Source organism: Zalophus californianus, chromosome 5 (genome assembly GCF_009762305.2).
Source record: "Zalophus californianus isolate mZalCal1 chromosome 5, mZalCal1.pri.v2, whole genome shotgun sequence".
NCBI classification, from domain to species: Eukaryota; Metazoa; Chordata; class Mammalia; order Carnivora; family Otariidae; genus Zalophus; species Zalophus californianus.
The window spans coordinates 65,896,273-65,914,985 of record NC_045599.1 but is presented as its reverse complement, the minus strand read 5'-3'; the positions used below and the strand labels follow the sequence as shown (position 1 = coordinate 65,914,985).

The 18,713-nt window shown below is 39.0% G+C and overlaps 1 protein-coding gene and 1 non-coding gene across 2 annotated transcripts; both read right to left on the bottom strand.

Moving 5' to 3' along the window:
- Positions 1-15,363: 15,363 nt before the first annotated feature.
- Positions 15,364-17,770, bottom strand: LOC113929849 (cytochrome c oxidase subunit 7C, mitochondrial). The gene is made up of 3 exons (XM_027607053.2): positions 17,572-17,770; positions 16,471-16,614; positions 15,364-15,670 (listed from the first exon to the last, which is right to left on the bottom strand). Exons 1-2 carry the CDS (start codon positions 17,644-17,646, stop codon positions 16,498-16,500), a joined length of 192 nt encoding a protein of 63 aa, XP_027462854.1. The 5' UTR covers positions 17,647-17,770; the 3' UTR covers positions 15,364-15,670; positions 16,471-16,497.
- Positions 15,768-15,830, bottom strand: LOC113930072. The gene has a single exon (XR_003522442.1). It is a non-coding gene; the product is annotated as a small nucleolar RNA Z39 (small nucleolar RNA).
- Positions 17,771-18,713: the final 943 nt, after the last annotated feature.

The window sequence follows — 18,713 nt, the reverse complement described above, 5'->3', positions numbered from 1 at the left end:
ACCACTCTCTAACTAGGCTCTCTCACTGCTATGCTCCTGCCACTCTGACTTTTTTGCTATTCTTTGAATCCAACAGGAACCTGCCTTAGGAATACCCTTCCCCCAGATATCTCAAGTTTTTGCTTAAATATCAACTCCTCAATGAGACTCTGTTTGACCACATTAAAATTATGACTTACCCCTCCCTGCCCTACTCACTATCCCTCTTTCTCAGTTCAGTTTTTCCCATAGAACTCTAATTTCTAAGATACTCTATAATTTGCTTATTATGCTTATTGTTTATTATCTCTCTTCCCCCTTTAGGATGTAAACTGAACAAAAAAGGGATTTTGCTGTTTTATTCATTGATGTATATCAAGCTCCTGGAACAGTGCATAGATACTAGTAGGTGCTCAATAAATATTTGTTAAATGAATGAATGACTAAGTACCTATGCCAATAAGTGTTGTTTTGAAGATTAAATAGTTTAATAGTGCTACTATATTCTTGTCTAGATATTTCTAAGCTTTTCTGTTTATAAAATGTCATCAGTTATCCTCATATTCTCAATTGGAAAAGAATTAAACATAAAAAGACACCATGTAACAACAGTTTTAAAAAGATTACAATGAGCTTTATATATATATATATATTTTTTGCTTCATTAATATGTTTGCCTGCTTTGAGGCCTAGGGCCCTGGGCCACTGACACGTTCATAGCTCTATTAGATGCACTTTAGCTAATCCTACTGCTAACAGAACAGCCTGAAGAAACTAAGCCTCTGTGGAGACGGTAAATATACACACACACACAATCTGGATTAATAGCCAGTTTTCAGATCAAGTGAATGAAGGAAGATCCCAGCAATAGCACTAAGAGGTGACAAAATATACGGACATCTAAATAATGTTTCCATCTCAGTTAACATATTACCAGCTTAGTTAACTGCATGGTAAGTACAGAAAAAAAAGAAATATTAATACCTCCTCGAATTGTGGGGAAACATGCATTACATAATGTGTGAAGTTTCCCAAATGCAGCACTTATTCCTCCATAAACGGTTGAATTTGAATATTAAAAAGCAGGTATACTGCACTATATAGTTTGATATCAAAATTGTTTCATGTTTTTAAATTTTATTTTCTCTGATTATAACAAGCAAAGCATACTTTTTATATTAAGTTAATTTCCCCAATAAATTTCCCTCTTGAGAAGTTCTGTGCAGATTATTATGCATACACCAATATACTGTCATTCTCATTTATGACCCAATCTTCTGTGATTTTGGTTACCCCACAAAAATAAAATAACAAATTTGAATGTTTAAACCTGATGTCTAGTCTCTGGACCCATGCAAACCCCTCATGAAACACAGCCTGAAATGGCCCACTAGTCTTTCTCTACCATATCCTAAGGGTAATTACAATCTTTCGGTAAGTTTCAGGACATAGTTTCTCTTCTTTAGGAGATTCTCCATGTACTCAAGGGATAGAAAATCGATTAATTTTCTTATTCATTCTCTTGAAATGATTGTTATATATATGTATGTGTGCATGCGTACATACACACACACACACACACACACACACACAAATTAAAAGGTTAGGCGTGCCTGGGTGGCTCAGTTGTTTGAGTGCCTGACTCTTGATTTCAGCTCAGGTCATGATCTTGGGTTCAAGGGATCCAGGCCCACCTTGGGCTCCGTGCTCGGTGGAGAGTCTGCTTCTCTCCTTCTCTCTCTGCCCCTCTCTGAACTCATGCTCTCTCTCTCTCTCAAATAAATAAATAAATATTTTTTTAAAAAAAAGCAAATTAAAAGGTTAAAAGTCTGAAGTATCTGCCTAAATGATCCCTGAGGGCAACTCAAAGATATATGCAAATGAATATAGAGAGAGAGAGTTCTATGAACATAGAAATTAAATGAAAACTTTAACAAATGCTGTCAAAAACTGTTTTTAAATCTACCAACCCTTGCTTGCATCCTTTTTAACAATCATTTTTGTGTCTCATAGGTTACATTTTAACAGCTGAACTTTAGCCTTTTTAAAGTTGTCTTAACATATTATTTTAGGGGCACCTGGGTGGCTCAGTTGGTTAAGCAACTGCCTTCGGCTCAGGTCATGATCCTGGAGTCCCTGGATCGAGTCCCTGGATCGAGACCCGCATCGGACTCCCTGCTCGGCAGGGACTCTGCTTTTCCCTCTGACCCTCCCCCCTGTCATGTGCTCTCTCTCTCATTCTCTCTCTCTCAAATAAATAAATAAAATCTTTAAAAAAAAAAAAACATGTTATTTTAGTTTGTTGCTTGGGAAGTTTTTTCACATTTGCAAAGTGATGATTGATTTAACTCCAGGGCACTGAAATCCAAAGTTTTGTATTAGTGAAGATTCCTCTTAACAATGTGATATTTTGGAGTCTATCATGACTACATACAAACTATACAAAAGAGGTTGTCATAACAACCAAAACTTAGTAGCTTAGTGTTCCACATTTTCAGATTTATTTTTCATACTTAAGTAATATCTCTCTGCAGTGCTTGAACCACTTAAAAAATAAATGAAATGTTTACCATAAGCATTAAAAGGGAATGCTTAAGGAATTTCCTATAAATAAATATATCTGTGCAACTCATCAATGTATGTCTCTATATAAATGTATGTGTGTATATGTGTTTTATCTGTAGTATATATATAAATGTGCTTTATATCAGTATGACATAACCTCTTCCCCTCAAATCTATGACCTCAAATTCTGCCCATCCCTCAAGACCCAAACTCCATAAAACTGTCTCAGATACCCCAGGTACCCAGCTTTCCCATGCTCTCATAGCCCTTTCTGAACCTCTTTTCCTGCATTTAGCCTATCCTAACTGTACTCAATTTATGTATGTAAGCATCTATCTTTCTCCTGGGTTTCTGCACTCCTGAAAGATGGGAAATACCATCGTAAAACTTTTCACTGTGTTTCTCTCAAAGACCACTACAGTACCTTAAAACGTATGACTTAAATAGATATTGAATGAAATGAATATATGCCTTGTCAAGCAACTCCTTGGGCAGGGCACACAGTGTTCTGCTTGATGGAGTAGTGACATCCTATGTACATATGCAAATGGAGCTGCCTTCAACTTTAGTGTTCACATTCATCTTATTAAATATTAAAATGAGCTCTCTGTAGAGTACTACCTCTTACTGTCACTTGATTAACTGCACTATAAAGTTATTTTATAATGTCAGAGATAGTGCTAAGTATTCAAGACATCAAAAGACATTACCATGGGTCTTAGAATGTAGGGGCCTTAAGATTTTAAGACCAGAATTAAATTAACAGTAGAGACAGAAAAGCCAAAATACTGTTCACATTGGCTGGTCTCTTGAAGAATTTTCTATTCTCATTTCTTTTTTGAGTCACAATAAGATCCAGTTTTTGCATTTTTCACAATTTAATACAATTGCTAATCTAATAAAGTACACAGACATTACAAGCCTGTTATGGAAACAAGACAATTAGGGGCAACAAGAAACATTTTCCTACATTTCATTTCCAAATATCTCTTATAGTGAATATTCTACACTGCCACTTTTAATGTTCTAACCCTGACTGACCCTCATATTCCCATTCTCAGGTTACCTCTTCCTGGTTATTCTTCTTTCCCAGTTTCTTTTCTTACTAGGCTATCAGGCAGGTAGTTGCAAATTAATATCGCTCTTGTTCAGAATTGTAAACGTTTGTAGCCCACCATCAGTCCTAGACCTTAATTGTCACACTGGCCCTCCCCACCCACCCTGTCCCACCATGACCTTTCCCCTACCACACTTATCTGTCTAGTCTCAGCTTAAGGTAGTCAAGTCAGCAAGGCCAAGTGTCTCCTCATACTTCCAGAAGTCTTACTTATTCTATGTTCAACTATGTTCATATTCTTCCGTATACTTGAAATACTCTTCAGCTAATTCACTTCCACAAACATTAACTGGGTACTTACTATTTACCAGAGCCTGGGCTAGGGGCTAGAGACACAAAATGTAAATAAGCAGCAGTTGCCTTTAAGGATATTTCATTCTTTTAATCTTTCTTTGTCAGTCCCTTTGGTCTTTTCTGTGCATGTTTCTTAAGATATTTCTGAGAAAAAAAATTCTCATTTTTCTGACCTGATGCTGCTCATTCTTTTAGTCCATAGTTTCTCTTACTTCATATTCCACAGCTCTTCTTCAGCTGTGTTACATCATCTGTAACTTCATGGGTCAGATTTTCTCTGGGAAATGCTTTGAAAATACTAGAAGTTATAATAACATTCATATTTCCTAAGATAATTTAATAGGTCATTTAATAAGTATATCTAAAGCACCCTTATGCTCTGAAACTTTTTACATAAAAATTATATACCCTGTGGAGTTCTAGAAGAGACTAATCTATGGTGATAATAATCAGAAGAGTTGTTGCTTCCCGGAGATGGGGACAAGGATCGATGGGGAAGGGCATGAGGGAAATTTTTACGCTTAAGATTTGCATTAAATAAGGGTATGTATTCATCTAAATTCATCAAATAGCCACTAAGATTTTGTCTTTTTCTCTGTATGTAAATTTTTCTTTCTTTGTTTTGTATTTATTTCTTAGCTGTTTTATGCCTTTCCTTTGGTTCCCTTATTAAATTTTGGGCAAATCTATCCTTCTTTAGGCATCTTGTAACTTCAAAGATCATTGTTGGTTTTTTCCTCTAATTTTTCCTGTTTGGTCAGCTTTTGTTTTACAACCCCCAGCCCCAACTCCTGTTCTAAGTTTTTGAATTTTTAATTTAAAGTGTCTTTTTTTTCCCTTCAGTATTTGCAAATATTTAAGGATATTTTATTCAAATTGGATTGTGTTAAGATTTCTTCTGCTTCAAGGATGGTGTTTATTGTGGAATTGTCATCAGCTGAAATGAAATTCTATGAATCTAAATTTCTTCCAGTAACTTTGTATGCAAGTTCTAACGATATGCATATGCAATTCACTTGGAAATATTATTTTCCTGTACTAGTAATACAATTATATGTAGCCAGAGAGAGTTTGAGGAAGCTAACTAGGTTTCTTAATTCAAAGGCATTCCTTTTTTGTTGTTGTTGATGTGGTGAAGTATTACTGTTTCTTTAACCAAGATCGTACTTGTTTCAACGAGAGAGGGCTTGGTGTGTCTACTGTTTTTGTGTGTGTCTCTCTCTCCCTCTTTCTCTCTCTCTCTCCTTTTTTACAAGAACCTTAACTTCCCCCTTACGACTCTCTCTTTTTTTTTTTTTAAAGATTTTATTTATTTATTTGAGAGAGAGAGAATGAGAGATAGAGAGCATGAGAGGGAAGAGGGTCAGAGGGAGAAGCAGACTCCCTGCCAAGCAGGGAGCCCGATGTGGGACTCGATCCCGGGACTCCAGGATCATGACCTGAACGGAAGGCAGTTGCTTAACCAACTGAGCCACCCAGGCGCCCTCTTTTTTTTTTTTTTAACAAGAAACTTGATTTCCCCTTCTTGCTTCCTTTTCCTCATTTACCAGCAAGCTTCTAAAGGTGCATCTCTCTGCCACTTGCGTTTACTCAGAAGGGTTGCCATCCTAAAATTCCTACCTTGGGTTCTGTTCATTCTCAAGTCCCTTCCTTTCATTTACACAGTATCCAGCGCTCCAATCTACGAGATCTCAAGCTGATACTCAGTGGTTTCCTACTCTGAGTGCACTTGATTTTTAAGAGTGATTTTATCTGTATCCTCCCCAGTACCCCTACCTCCACCCCTCGTCCATATCCTCTCTGCCTCTCCCCATCTCTGTTTACATCTCCCCTGGGGTATAGGCTCTAGACACAACGTTGCTGGTCATAATGCTTATTTTTCTACTTACAGGAACTTAAAATCTGTCTCTTTTGGTTCGTGTGTGTGTGTGTGTGTGTGCTTCTCCACACCAACAAAAGCTCGGAAGTCAACTCAACTCAGCTCAATTCTAACACTCTCTACTTGGAGATAGTATCACATTCCACAGATAAAGGGCTCACATAGTCCCCCAAGACCGGTTCAGAGGTCAATTGCAAGCCCAGGTTACCTGTGCTCTGACTCACTGGCTATAAATCAGTGGTTCCCACAAACCCCTCCTTAGGTTCAAATAATTTGCTAGAAAGGCTCACAAAACTCAGGAAACTCATTTATTCACTAGATTACTGACATATTGCAAAAGATATTAAAGGATCCAAATCAACAACCAGATGAAGAGATACATGGGGCAAGGTCCCAAACAAAGGAGCTTCTGTCCTCATGGAACTTGGGGACTGGCACTGTGGCACATGGAAGCATTTTGATGAAGCTCTCTGAAGCCCCTCCTTTTGGATTTTTATGAAGGCTTTATTACATAAGCGTGACTGATTAACTCATTGGCTGTTGGTGATTGATTCAACTCCTAGCCTTCTCCTCTCCCTGGAAGGCAGGGAATGGGACAGAAATGTCCAACCCTCTTACCTAAGGTTGTTTCTCCTGGCAACCGCATCCTTAGCCGCTTTCCAAAAGTCACCTTTTTTAACCTAAATCTGTTGTGATGGAAAGGGGCTTGTTATGAATAACAAGACACCCATTTCACCTTTATGGCTCTGAAGCTTTTTGGGGAATGGAGGGCAAGAGACCAAATATTATAACAAAAGATGCTTCCATTGCTCTTATCTCAGGAAATTCCAAGGGTTTTGGGATCTGTGAGCCAGGAACTGTGAATGAAGACTAAATATACAGGAGGAACATATTTTAGTCATCTAAATGACCAAATATATACATTTCTCATAAATCACTTTATCGAACTTGGTTACATTAAAGTCATGGATTGTGGGTGAATTTACTTTCCCCGCTAATCAGTAAGGGTTTTTGGAGGCCATGAAGGGGAACTTAGATTTAGAAGGTGTCTTAATGCCTTCAGGCTGCTATATCAGAATATCATCGGTGTTTTATAAATAACAGAGGTTTATTTCTCACAGTTTTGGCGGCTGGGAAGTCCAAGATCAAAGTGCTGGCAGATTCAGTGTTTGGTGGAGAGCCTGCTTCCTGGTTTACAGATCGCTGTCTTCTTGCTGTGTCTTCACATGGCAGAAAGAGGTGAGGGAGCATTTAGGGGTCTGTTTTAAAAGGGCAATAACCCCATTCATGACTGCACCAATATCATGATCTAATCACTTCCCATAGGCCCCATCTGCAAATATCATCACACAGAGGATTATGTTTCAACATATGAATTCGGGGGGGGGGGGGGGGGGCACATACATTCAGTCCATAGTAGGAAGTTCCCTTTTTTTCCTATGACAACAGAAGTATTTAGAATTCTCTTTCTAAAATCCAGAGAATTTTTTTCAGACAATTCATATTAAATTCCATAAGGGAAAAAAATTGCAAGCTAGATTCTTGCTGTAAACTCATCCTACTGATGAGGAGAAAAAAGGCAAAAGAAATATAGATAAAATTAAATTTCTTTACTACTTGCAGCCCATTGATAAACACCTTAGACAGGCAGAGTGACATTCCTCAAGGAATTCACAACTGCCTTAATGTTAATGCCTAGCTAGAGGCAAAAAGCAGCCTTAACTTGACAATAGCCAGATCTCCAGGATCCTGTAAGTCTTTTTTTTTAACTTAAGAAAATCCCTTTAGAAACTTCCTTTATCTCTACCCCCCAACTTAAAAGTATATAATCAATCACTTCTCACAATCACAGTGCAGCTCTTTCTGCCCATAGGTCCTGTCCCGGTGCTTTAATAAAAACTTATCTCTTTGCACCAAAAATGTCTCTTGATGGTTCACTCCCCACATCACATCGCTACTATGTGCATGAGAAAGTATTTTTTGTACTGGAATTGGGAGCAATGTCCCCAAAAGCTCAGACTGTTAGGGAAAAAGCATTTGAGAATTCTAGATTATTCTGTTTTTTAATTGGTAATGAAAATAATGATAGTATAACATATATATGTATTATATAATGGGGATGATAAAATATACCCAGGTTAAACAGTTTCAGTTCTGCTATATTGCATGCAGACAAACCATTTAATCTCTGGTTGTGGGGAAAATCCATGGCTTCCCTGTTCACATAGGGAGGGAAGAAACTCCATGAGTGGTCCAGTAGCTGAAAAAGGAAATCATGACCATTGGACCATCAGAAATTATCATTTTTCTAGGTCAGAATGTGAAACATTGGTAATTTTATATGGTTCAACTTAGTATATACTGTCTGGGGAACGTGTGATGGATTTTTGGTAGTTAGCATGAGAGCTTGAGCATGAATAGAGATTTCTCACTAGTTTATAGGTAGAACTGCACTGAGAAAAGCTCTTAGAACGCAATGTATGGGAAATTTTAATAATATTAATTACAGCAAATCAGGGTTAAGATATTTAACTGATCATCTCCTGTCAGTAGGCATCAGGAGAGAATTTCCTAGACTGGCTCCTCATGTACTTGGAAACATTATTAAATCCAATTAATGTTCATCTTACCTCCACCTAACTAAATATATCTGTTGAAAGCTTAATATTTACCAAGCACGGTACTAAGTCTTGGAATCCACCAAAGAAAACACACAAAGCTTGTTCTAAAGCATATAGAGCCCTGTTGAGATACTGAATAATTATTCACTATCAGTTACTGTGTATCTGCTTTTTGTCATATCTGGGAAAATTGGGAGAGGACAGTAAATTTTAGTAGGAATAATCTGAAAAATTCAAATTTGAGATGACTTTGTGCGGGAATACTATAGAGTTGTACTGTTTTCAATGTACAATGTACAGTGAGGGAAAAAATGTGCTCTGGCAAGATGCTGTGTCCACCTGGAAAAAGAGATTCAATTTTCTAAGTTTTACAAAGATGTCCAATGGAAAAGTGAGGTCCATCAAAATGAGCGATAAGGTGGAAATGCCTAGTTGGTAGTTATTCAAAACTGAAGCTCAAAAAATCACTTTGAAAGCCAAAAGCTATTTACCTTCATCATTCTCGCTCCTGTCTACATATGGGAAGTGCTAAAGAGATTTTTCCTTACTAACCTAGTCAGGCCTTTGTACAGTACCCATATTTGTAATTGTAGATACAATTCATTTTATAAAGATTTATTTATTTGAGAAAGAGTGAGCGAGTGTGTGCAATAGTCAGTGGGGGGAGGGGAATGGGGGGAGGAGCAGACGGAGAGAGAGGATCTCAGGCAGACTCCCTGCTGAGTGGGAAGCCCAGCACTGGGATCGATCTTAAAATCCTGAGATCCTGACCTGAGCTGAAGTCAAGAGTCAGATGATTAACCAACTAAGCCCCCCAGGCGCCCCAATCGAGTTGACATGAAATTCTACAATGGAAGGGTCAGAGATACAGAGAAGTCATCTTTTTCAAGGTCATATGGAGTACACAAGTATTCCATTGAGGGTAGGCCAAGTTTTGCTGCAGTAACAATCCTAACCCCAGAGGCTTAAGATAATGCAAGTTTCTTGTGCATTCTATACATTTGACAAATAGCTGTACTCACTAGTCTCTCAGGAACCCAGGCTAATGGAGGCTCTATCCCTGTAACACGAGGAAGGGAACTTGATGAATAGTTCACTTTTTGAAGCTTCCATGAAGAAGTAACAGATCACTTCTGCTCATATTTTCATTTGTCAAAGCAAAGGAAACAGAGTTCAATCCTGCCATGCACATAGAAGAACTGGCATGCTTGTGAAAAACCCTAATGACTACTATACCAGGTTAGGGAAAGACCAAACAGCTTGTATCCATATTCAAATATGATTTCAAAGAGTCTGTCCAAAATCAGCTATAAATTATTTGAATTATGTGTTCACTAAAAAATTTTCATTGTATTAATGTTAAATATATAAAAAGTGGCTATGTTCCTTCTGATCCATAAAATTTCAGTAGCCGGGAGAACGAAATATTTCATAATGGATAAAATTTTTCTTACAGATTTTATTTGAAAGAGTGAGTGAGAGAGAGAGAGAGAGAGAGCACACAAGCCAGGGGAGATGCAGAGGGAGAGGGAGAAGCAGACTCCCTGCTGAGTAGGGAGCCTGATTCGGGGCTTGATCCCAGGGCCCTAGGATCATGACCTGGGCCGAAGGCAGACGCTTAACCAACTGAGCCACCCAGGCACCCCAACAGTATTTTATTTATTTTAAAGATTTTATTTATTTATTTGAGAAAGAGAGTGAGAGAAAGAGAATGCATGAGAGGGGTGAGGGTCAAAGGGAGTAGCAGACTCCCCACCGAGCAAGGAGCCCTATGCAGGACCAGATCCTGAGACTCTGGGATCATGACCTGAGCCGAAGGTAGATGCTTTAACCAACTGAGCGACCCAGGAGCCCCAAAATTTTTTAGAAGTTTTGATGAGAGGGAGTATAAATCATGTAAAAGCCTCCACTATTTACTATAGATAAATTATTTTCTACTCAAAAGAGATAGAAAAAAATAACCCACAACACTATTTCTCCTCTCTTCTATAATCATTTTATCTGGTTATAATCTAAAGATCTTTATTTATTGGATACACTAAAATAAAAAGCTTATTACATTTTGACATTTGGGTCCTTTTCTCAGTATACAGATCTTCCTTATGATGGGGTTACATCCTGATAAACCCATTTTAAGTAGAAAATATTAAGGGGCGCCTGGGTGGCTCAGTTGTTGTTAAGCGTCTGCCTTTAGCTCAGGTCACGATCCCAGGGTCCTGGGATCAAGCCCCACATCGGGCTCCCAGCTTGGCGGGAAGCCTGCTTCTCCCTCTCCCACTCCCCCTGCTTGTGTTCCCTCTCTCGCTGGATCAAATAAATCTTTAAAAAAAAAGAAAACATCATTAGGTTGAAAACGCATTTAATACACCTAACCTACTGAACATCATAGCTTAGCCTCGCATACCTCAAACATGCTCAGAACACTGGTATTAGCCTACACTGGGCAAAATCATCTAACATAAAGCCTTTTTTTTATAATAAAGTGTTGAATATCTGATGTCAGTCATTGAATACTGTACTGAAAGTGGAAAACAGTATGGTTCTTAGAAGTTTATCATTTGTTTATCCTGGTGACTACGTGGCTGACTGGGAATTGTGGCTCACTGCTGCTGCCCAGCATCACAAGATAGTATCCTACTGCTTATCACTAGCCCAGGAAAAGATCAAAATTCAAAACTTGGAAGTATTCTAGTTCTACCGAATTCCTATCACTTTTCATGAGCACAATTTAAAAAAAAAAACTTAAGTCAAACATTGTAAATTGGAAGCTGTACTCTACAGACTAGTTGCAGCAGGCACTGTCTTTCACGCACCAATCAATAGCCACTTTCTTTTCCCTTTTTAGTAGAAAACAGATGTATTTGTGTCCACTCTTTGCATAGAAGACTTGGGAGAAAGTCCTAACTGCTCAAATCTAGGAACGATGGTGCCAGCCATTCCCCTTGCTAGTGCCGTATTTAGTAATGGATACATGGCCCTCAGGCCCAGTGAATCGTGGGTTTCTAGGCAATCTTTCTTCACTCTTAAAAATAACTTGAAACTTCAATTTTTCTTGCTGGATATTGTAAAATCTGTATGGGATGCTTGGAACTACGGCAGCCATCAGGTGACAAAGAGCGAACTTAGAATAACAGGCTGAAGAAGAGAGAAGGCCCTTAAACCCACTGAGAACTATTTTTTGTGTTAAGTAAAACCATATATTTCCTAATTCTCAAAATGCTAGTCTGAAACAAGATCCATAGCTAGAATGTAAGTCAACACATACTTATTTTCATCAGTTTGTCTTAGATGCACTGCCCACACTGCTTAGATGGACTAAGCAGTGTGGGCAGTGACATAGTTCAGTTACATTTGGTACAAACTCCTCTCATTTAGTCTGCAATAATTGGATTATTTCATATGTATTTGGTTGGAGAAACCAGCTCAGCAAGTGATTTGGGGAGAAATTTATTTTTATCCAGAAAACACGGTGATATACACCATTTTGGTGTGTATATTAGGCCTGGAATTTGCTCTTTTTTAACTAGTTTTATCATTCTTGACTTCCATTCAATAAATGTTCATTGACCACTCACTAAATTATACATGCAGGATACATGAATAAGTAATCGGATTTTTTTTGGTCTCAGAAAGATCATATGCTGGTATGAAAGGTCGGGAAGGAAATCAGTTATTACAGTACATGCTGAGGTAATTATAAAGCTGTTTACAAGGTATTGGAGATTTATGTGTAATGTGTTTGGGTTAATGGGGAGGAATCAGCAGGAGAAAGCTTTACAGAAAACGTGGCACCTGAACTAAGACTTGGAGGTGGTACATAAAACTGGAGCTGTATGTTCAGGGTGAGGCTGAAATCGCAGGGAAATGACTAAATGACATGCTAAGGAGCTGGAATTTTACTGATGGTGACAGCTTACCATAGGCATGCAGGCATTTCCAGACATGGTAAGATTGAAGGACCTGCTGACAGCTGTTTAGAACTATAGCTCGAGTAACTGTAAACACCAACCTTTAACTGCAGAATGGCTTTGGGACCAACTTGGACAATTTTAACAGTGTCTACTTTATTTCCTCCACCGCACTTGTAAGTACTCTACAGCAGGAGCCTAAGAAATTGCCTAAATTTAGATATACTTCCATTTTTAATCTTCCCAACTAGATCAATACTCTGACAGAACAGGAACTGAGGCTGTCTCCTGTTGAAGATACAAGATCAAAGCCTGGCTTGGAATCCAAGCCTTAGTCCTGAACCCGTAACTGTTCTGCCTCTGTAGCAAAATATGGGTATTTTTCTTTCCTTCAGGGTGGCCAAAGCTTAATTATGGAATAGTGGTTTTTCTTAAAAACAAATCCTGGGTTCTGGTCCCCTGCTAAAATCCCTATTCAGGTATTCTGGAGTCAAGGAAACACCTGTGTGAGGTACTTGGACTAGCTCAATTGCATGCAGGAATGTATTAGTCCATCCAGTTTAAATTTTCCAAGAGAATCTGGTTTTTTTATGGCAATCTTGTGGCTTTTAAAAACCCAATCTAGGGGCGCCTGGGTGGCTTAGTCGTTAAGCGTCTGCCTTTGGCTCAGGTCGTGATTCCAGGCTCCTGGGATCGAGCCCCGCATCCGGCTCCCTGCTCGGCGGGAAGCCTGCTTCTCCCTCTCCCACTCCCCCTGCTTGTGTTCCCTCTCTCGCTATCAAATAAAATCTTTAAGAAATAAAAAACCCAAAACAACACTTTAAATATTACATTGGATTAAATCACATGCTTGTATGAAATTGTCATGGTTAATTTTTTTTTGAAGATTTTACTAGAGAAAGAGCACAAGCAGGGGGAGAGGCAGGCAGAGGGAGAAGCAGGCTCCCCGCTGAGCAGAGAGCATGTGGGACTCAATCCTAGGACCCTGGGATCATGACCTGAGCCAAAGGCAGATGCATAACCAACTGAGCCACCCAGGCATCCCTGTCATGGTTAACTTAATGTCAACTTGACTGAGCCATGTGTCCAGATTAATTGGTCAAACATTTTTTTGGATATTTCTGTGAAGGTGTGTTTTGGAGAAATTAACATTTAAATTGAAGGAGTTTCAGTAAAGCTGATTGTTCTCCATAATGTGGGTTAGCCTCAAGCAATCAGTGGAAGACCTTAACAGAAAGACTGACTTCCCTGGAAGAGGATTTTTTTTTTTATTCTATTTTTAAGTAATCTCTACACCCAACGTGGGGTTCAAATTTACAATCCAAAATCAAAGAGTCGCATGCATACTGACTGTACTGACTGAGCCAGCCAGGCACCCCTGGAAGAGCAAATTCTGCCCACACACAGCTTTGGACTGGAAGAGCAATTCTTCCCTGGGTCTCCAGCCTTCGGCACTACCCCTATCACATTTTGGACCTGTCATACCTCCACAACCACATGTGCTAATTCCCTAAAACAAATCTGTCTATATACATATCCGGTTGGTTGTTTCTCTGGAGACCCAAATACAGAAACTAAACAGTTGTCTGGCCTTTACTACTCAGTATACTTATGCACTAAGACACAGCTAGCTGAAACCTTTTTATGATGGTTCAATTTGTGCTCCTCTCCCAGGACAGACAAGTGTTTTCTTCATTCACGTAAAATCCTCGAATACTTTAACTGAGGAAGACAAATCTAATAAATCAGATATTTTCTACATAGACCTTGCTGCTAATGGTCACATATGATTCATGATGTATTTTACTTCAGAAAAAAAATCATTTAAGACTTGCCAGAAACTAAAATGTTTTTATATAGCTTACTGAATCCAAAACAATACAAGATAGGTTCTATTCCCATTTCCTCCAAGAAAACAATGACAGCTAAGTTTGTAATTTAATAGCAGAGATTTGAAACAAGAATTTGAAATCATTTTATGAACACTGAACCTGTTTTCTTCTTCCCAAAGGTAGAAGGCCTTAATGTTCCATAAATACAGGATGACATCTGATGCATCAATGGATAATCAAAAACAACAAAAAAAACCCCCAAAAACGACATGCAAGTACAGGGAATAAGCCGGGCAGTCATAAAAATTTAATTATATATCCATATTTTAGTAGTTATTGCATGGTTATTGAAGGCTGTCAAGATAGGCCCGGTCACACAAACAGAAAAAAAGAGTGTCTTTTTTTTTCCTTAAGGTTCCAGCAAATCAGGAGTTTAACATTAGGAGTACACAGGAAATCTAATGTTATGGTGAAGACTAATTTAGGCAGTGGTTTTGTTCTATGAAAGGATATAGAACCACCCAGAGCAACTTTTCAAGAATCCAGAGACTTTCTTGTAACTATTCTAGTTTTTAAATATTGCTTTAAAAACTACAACTCCCCTAATCACCAAAAAGTCTAGCACTCAAACGGACCACCAGTTTACCACCTCTGCTTTACACCGTTCTTCTAACATCAGTGTGGTATTCCCAAAGTGACCAAACTAGGACTAAAACATTCAGCAACTACCTTTCTTCCCGCCCCAATACAAAGCCCTAGGAACTAAGTCATAACACTTTATGTAGCTAGCAGTATTTCACTATACATAATATAAATTTGATTCAGATACAATTACTAATCAGAACCATCTTTTAGTCCATTTCTACTAAAATTCCAGAATAAACTTGGAATATTTCCATATTCTGTCTTACATGCTACTTAATTTCATATATTCTACTTTTATTTAGTCTAAACAAGACTAGTATTGGTCAACAGCAAATTTATCAAGGCAAAATTTTAGTTTTAGATCACAGATCTGGAGGGGGGAAAAAAAAGCTCTTGGACCTCACTGTATACACTAATGGTTTCCCCATGATTATCACTTATGAAGAAAAACAATTTCACTGCTTCAAAGTGTACTAAAAGTACACTTCTTTTCAATTAAAAAAATTACTATGGGACAACAAAGTCAAGTTTGCATTTTTAATAACATAAATTACCAACAAGGTCCTGACCTAGTATCAAAAATTAAATAAAACCTCAAAATCTAAAAACAAGAAACAGGCTAAATCACACACTAATTTGACCAAACAAACTAATCTTGGAATATTTCCCAAATAAAAAAGTAAGCACAACTATTACATCCCATGTTTCAGAGAAGAGGCATTAAGGATGCATGCCATAAGTTTATTTACAAACATATTGAGTATGTTGAAAACAAGAGTTTGATCCATTTTTCAAAGAGACTGCACCTCTTAAAATGTTCCTTTTCACATCTGCAAATAAAGACAAAAAGTTATTGGCATTTAAAATGTCTCATTCATTAAAAAGAAATCAGTTTCATTAACATACTCTTTATCAGTTTATGACTAGTACATCAGAAAGCGTTTACAGTATCATGACTTTATTCATACTGATTTGCTTCATCATATGCACCAATGTCTTTCCATTGTGGATCATTTGGGTAAATCATTTCCCTTATGTATTAAGACAAAGTCTTTTCTTCCTAAAGGTATTTTTGGAATTTATCCTAATCAGCCCACAGATCTCCCCGTAATGTTGCTTTGAGGAAAATTCTGATTACAATTAAGCTAAAAACATCTTTTCTTCTCACACAAAGTATCTGCTAACCTTCCAACACACAAGATTGGTTTCGGCATATACAACGTATACTGCCCTCAAGACAGTCTAACCAGAGCTCTGTATGGTTAGGAGTGTGAACTCTGGAACAAGACTGGGTAAAAATTCTGGTCCACCATCACTAGCTATGGGATATTGGGGAACTTAACATCTTTTTGTCTTAGATTGGGTTAAGTCACCCACCTCACAGGCTTGCTAGGTAACGAAATGAGATTATTAATGTGAAGTGTGCCTGACAAACAGTAGTATCCAATAAAGACTGGTTTTCAGACAAACATCTGTTTATAGGTTTATCAACCTGTCTCCACCAATGCCACATCTACACTAACTTCAGGAATTAGCCCTACACACTGTGTGACTGGGGGTGGGAGAGGGGAGGAAGAAAGAAATGTAAGAGAAAACATTGCTTTGGAAAGATTAGAAATCCATTAATTACCTGTTTGATGGAGTAATTAAAACATCCTTATTTCTTAAGCAGCTGATGTCTTACTATAAAAAAAGGTGCAGCAAATCCAGATCCAAAGTACAGAGTCATCATAAGTAGTAATCGCCACTTGTTTTCCACTGAAAATGGCAAATTCTGTTTGGGGAAAAAAGCAAGCAACAAAAATGGAACTTCAAAATCATCTGATTTTATAGATATATAAGTACACAGGGGATGCTAGATATTTTTTTTTTTACATAATCAGGTTATGTAGGCCATATATCCTACCATCTTTTTAAACATTATGTTTTACATCCCATGACCTTCATCACACATAACACTATATGGTAAAAAGTAACTGGCTTTACTGAGCACCAGCCTCAGTAAAGTCAGGTGTAACACAGTACTAAGTTTTACTTTAGAAAATCGAAAAATTTTATTCTCCAAAGGAGTTATAAATAGAATGCACTGTTCTAGTTTACGATTTGTTAAAAACTAGCCACCTAGTAAAGCACACGGCAATGTGAATTGCATTACGAAGTTTGACTTTTCCACAACCAAGAAGCCCTACCATGTAAACCTTTTCTCAGCCCGTTACTACTAGGCCTAGGCCACTGGAGTACTTACTACTAATTACCCTATTTAATCTATTTATACCTGAAGCTAAACCCAACCTCAACTGAAGAGGTTTAATACTTCTTATTCAGTCAACTAGTTAGAGAAGACTCGACCCACAGCTATAGGCCTCACATCCTCACTTGTTTCCAACGACCTTCACTCCGAGTCCGGTGACCTCTAGTTCGGATCTACGCGACAAGTATCTGCAGCCTTGGCCTCAAGGACCCTCCAGATCTTGGAGGGCGCAGAGGGGAGCACTAGGGCGAGGTAGGGCCTACGGCTCTTCCTACTCATTCCTTTCCACAGCGACGGCGCGCTGCCAGGGTCCTGAGCTCTGGCCCTGGTTCCGGGGGAACTAAAATGCTACTCGACGACCCAGCTCACATTTTCTGCTTCCCATCTTCCTCTCCACGGTCCGCAGGACGTCTTGGGAGTACAGCTAGTCGCAGCCAAGCGTCCCCTCCCCCAACAAAGCTGGGCCCTTTACACACTAACCTTCCCTGGGCCTTCCTCATAGTGGCTCCTACGGACCACAGAGGTTGTGAACCTCCGGACGCTCTGTCCCAACATGGCGCTGTTGGAAGTTCTGCGAAAGGGGCAGAGCCCTAAGACCGTAGAAATGGCAGCACCACCAAGATCTCCCCTTCTCACGACCTTGTTCCTCGGCGTGTAGGAGCCGAAAGGAAAGATGGGAAATGGGGAGCGACCGCGGAAAATGAGAAAAGATGGAGGGGCCCGAGGATTGTGGGAATTGTAGTTTAGAACGTCACACGGCCTCGTCGGCTCTGAAGGGTTATGGGAAATGTAGTCTGACCCGCGAGCTGGACAGTGGAGGGGGGTGCGAGGGGAGCGGTGGCGGGGGGTGTGTGGTAGGGGGCCGGAAGGACAAGAGCCTACCGCGTTTGTTACCCACAATGATTTATTCAAACCTGAATTCTTGTCAGGATTTTTGGGACCGGATTCCAGAACGATTTTACTGAATTTAGTGACGCAGTTTCACCGAGTTTATGAAACACAAAAAGTTTTCCCTTTTCTTTTTTGGCGATCCTGTTTATCTGTAATTTGCAGTACTCTGCCAGCGCTGAGAGAGACGTATGCTGTGATCTTATCCGAGGAAACAAAGCATAAACGCAACTAACCAAAAAATAAGCACTCCAAAGGATGTATAGGTCACTGAATAGATCAGAATTAGAGCAAACTCAAGGCCGGTATGGGTATGACATATTCGGAGTGTGAAAGAGAAAAGCAGTCTCTTACATCTGGAGTTAGCCTGGACTGGGAATTGGTGTTGTGTATGTAAAGAATTTAACAGAACATCAGCATCAGACAAAAGTTACTCCGTGTCAGCGAAGGATCAAGAAAAGAGTAAGATCCGGTGTCTGGTGTCTGGGTGGCTCAGTCATTAAGCATCTGCCTTCGTCTCAGGTCATGATGCCGGGGTCCTGGGATGGAGCCCCATGTCGGACTCTCTGTTCTGCTTCTCCCTCTCCCACTCCCACCTGCTTGTGTTTCCTCTCTCGCTGTGTCTGTCAAATAAATAAAATCTTTAAAAAAAAAGTAAAAAAATATAAAAAAGTAAGGTCACTCCTTTATCATCTCTTAACATAGACAAAACATGAACATTGTCAAGTAACAAA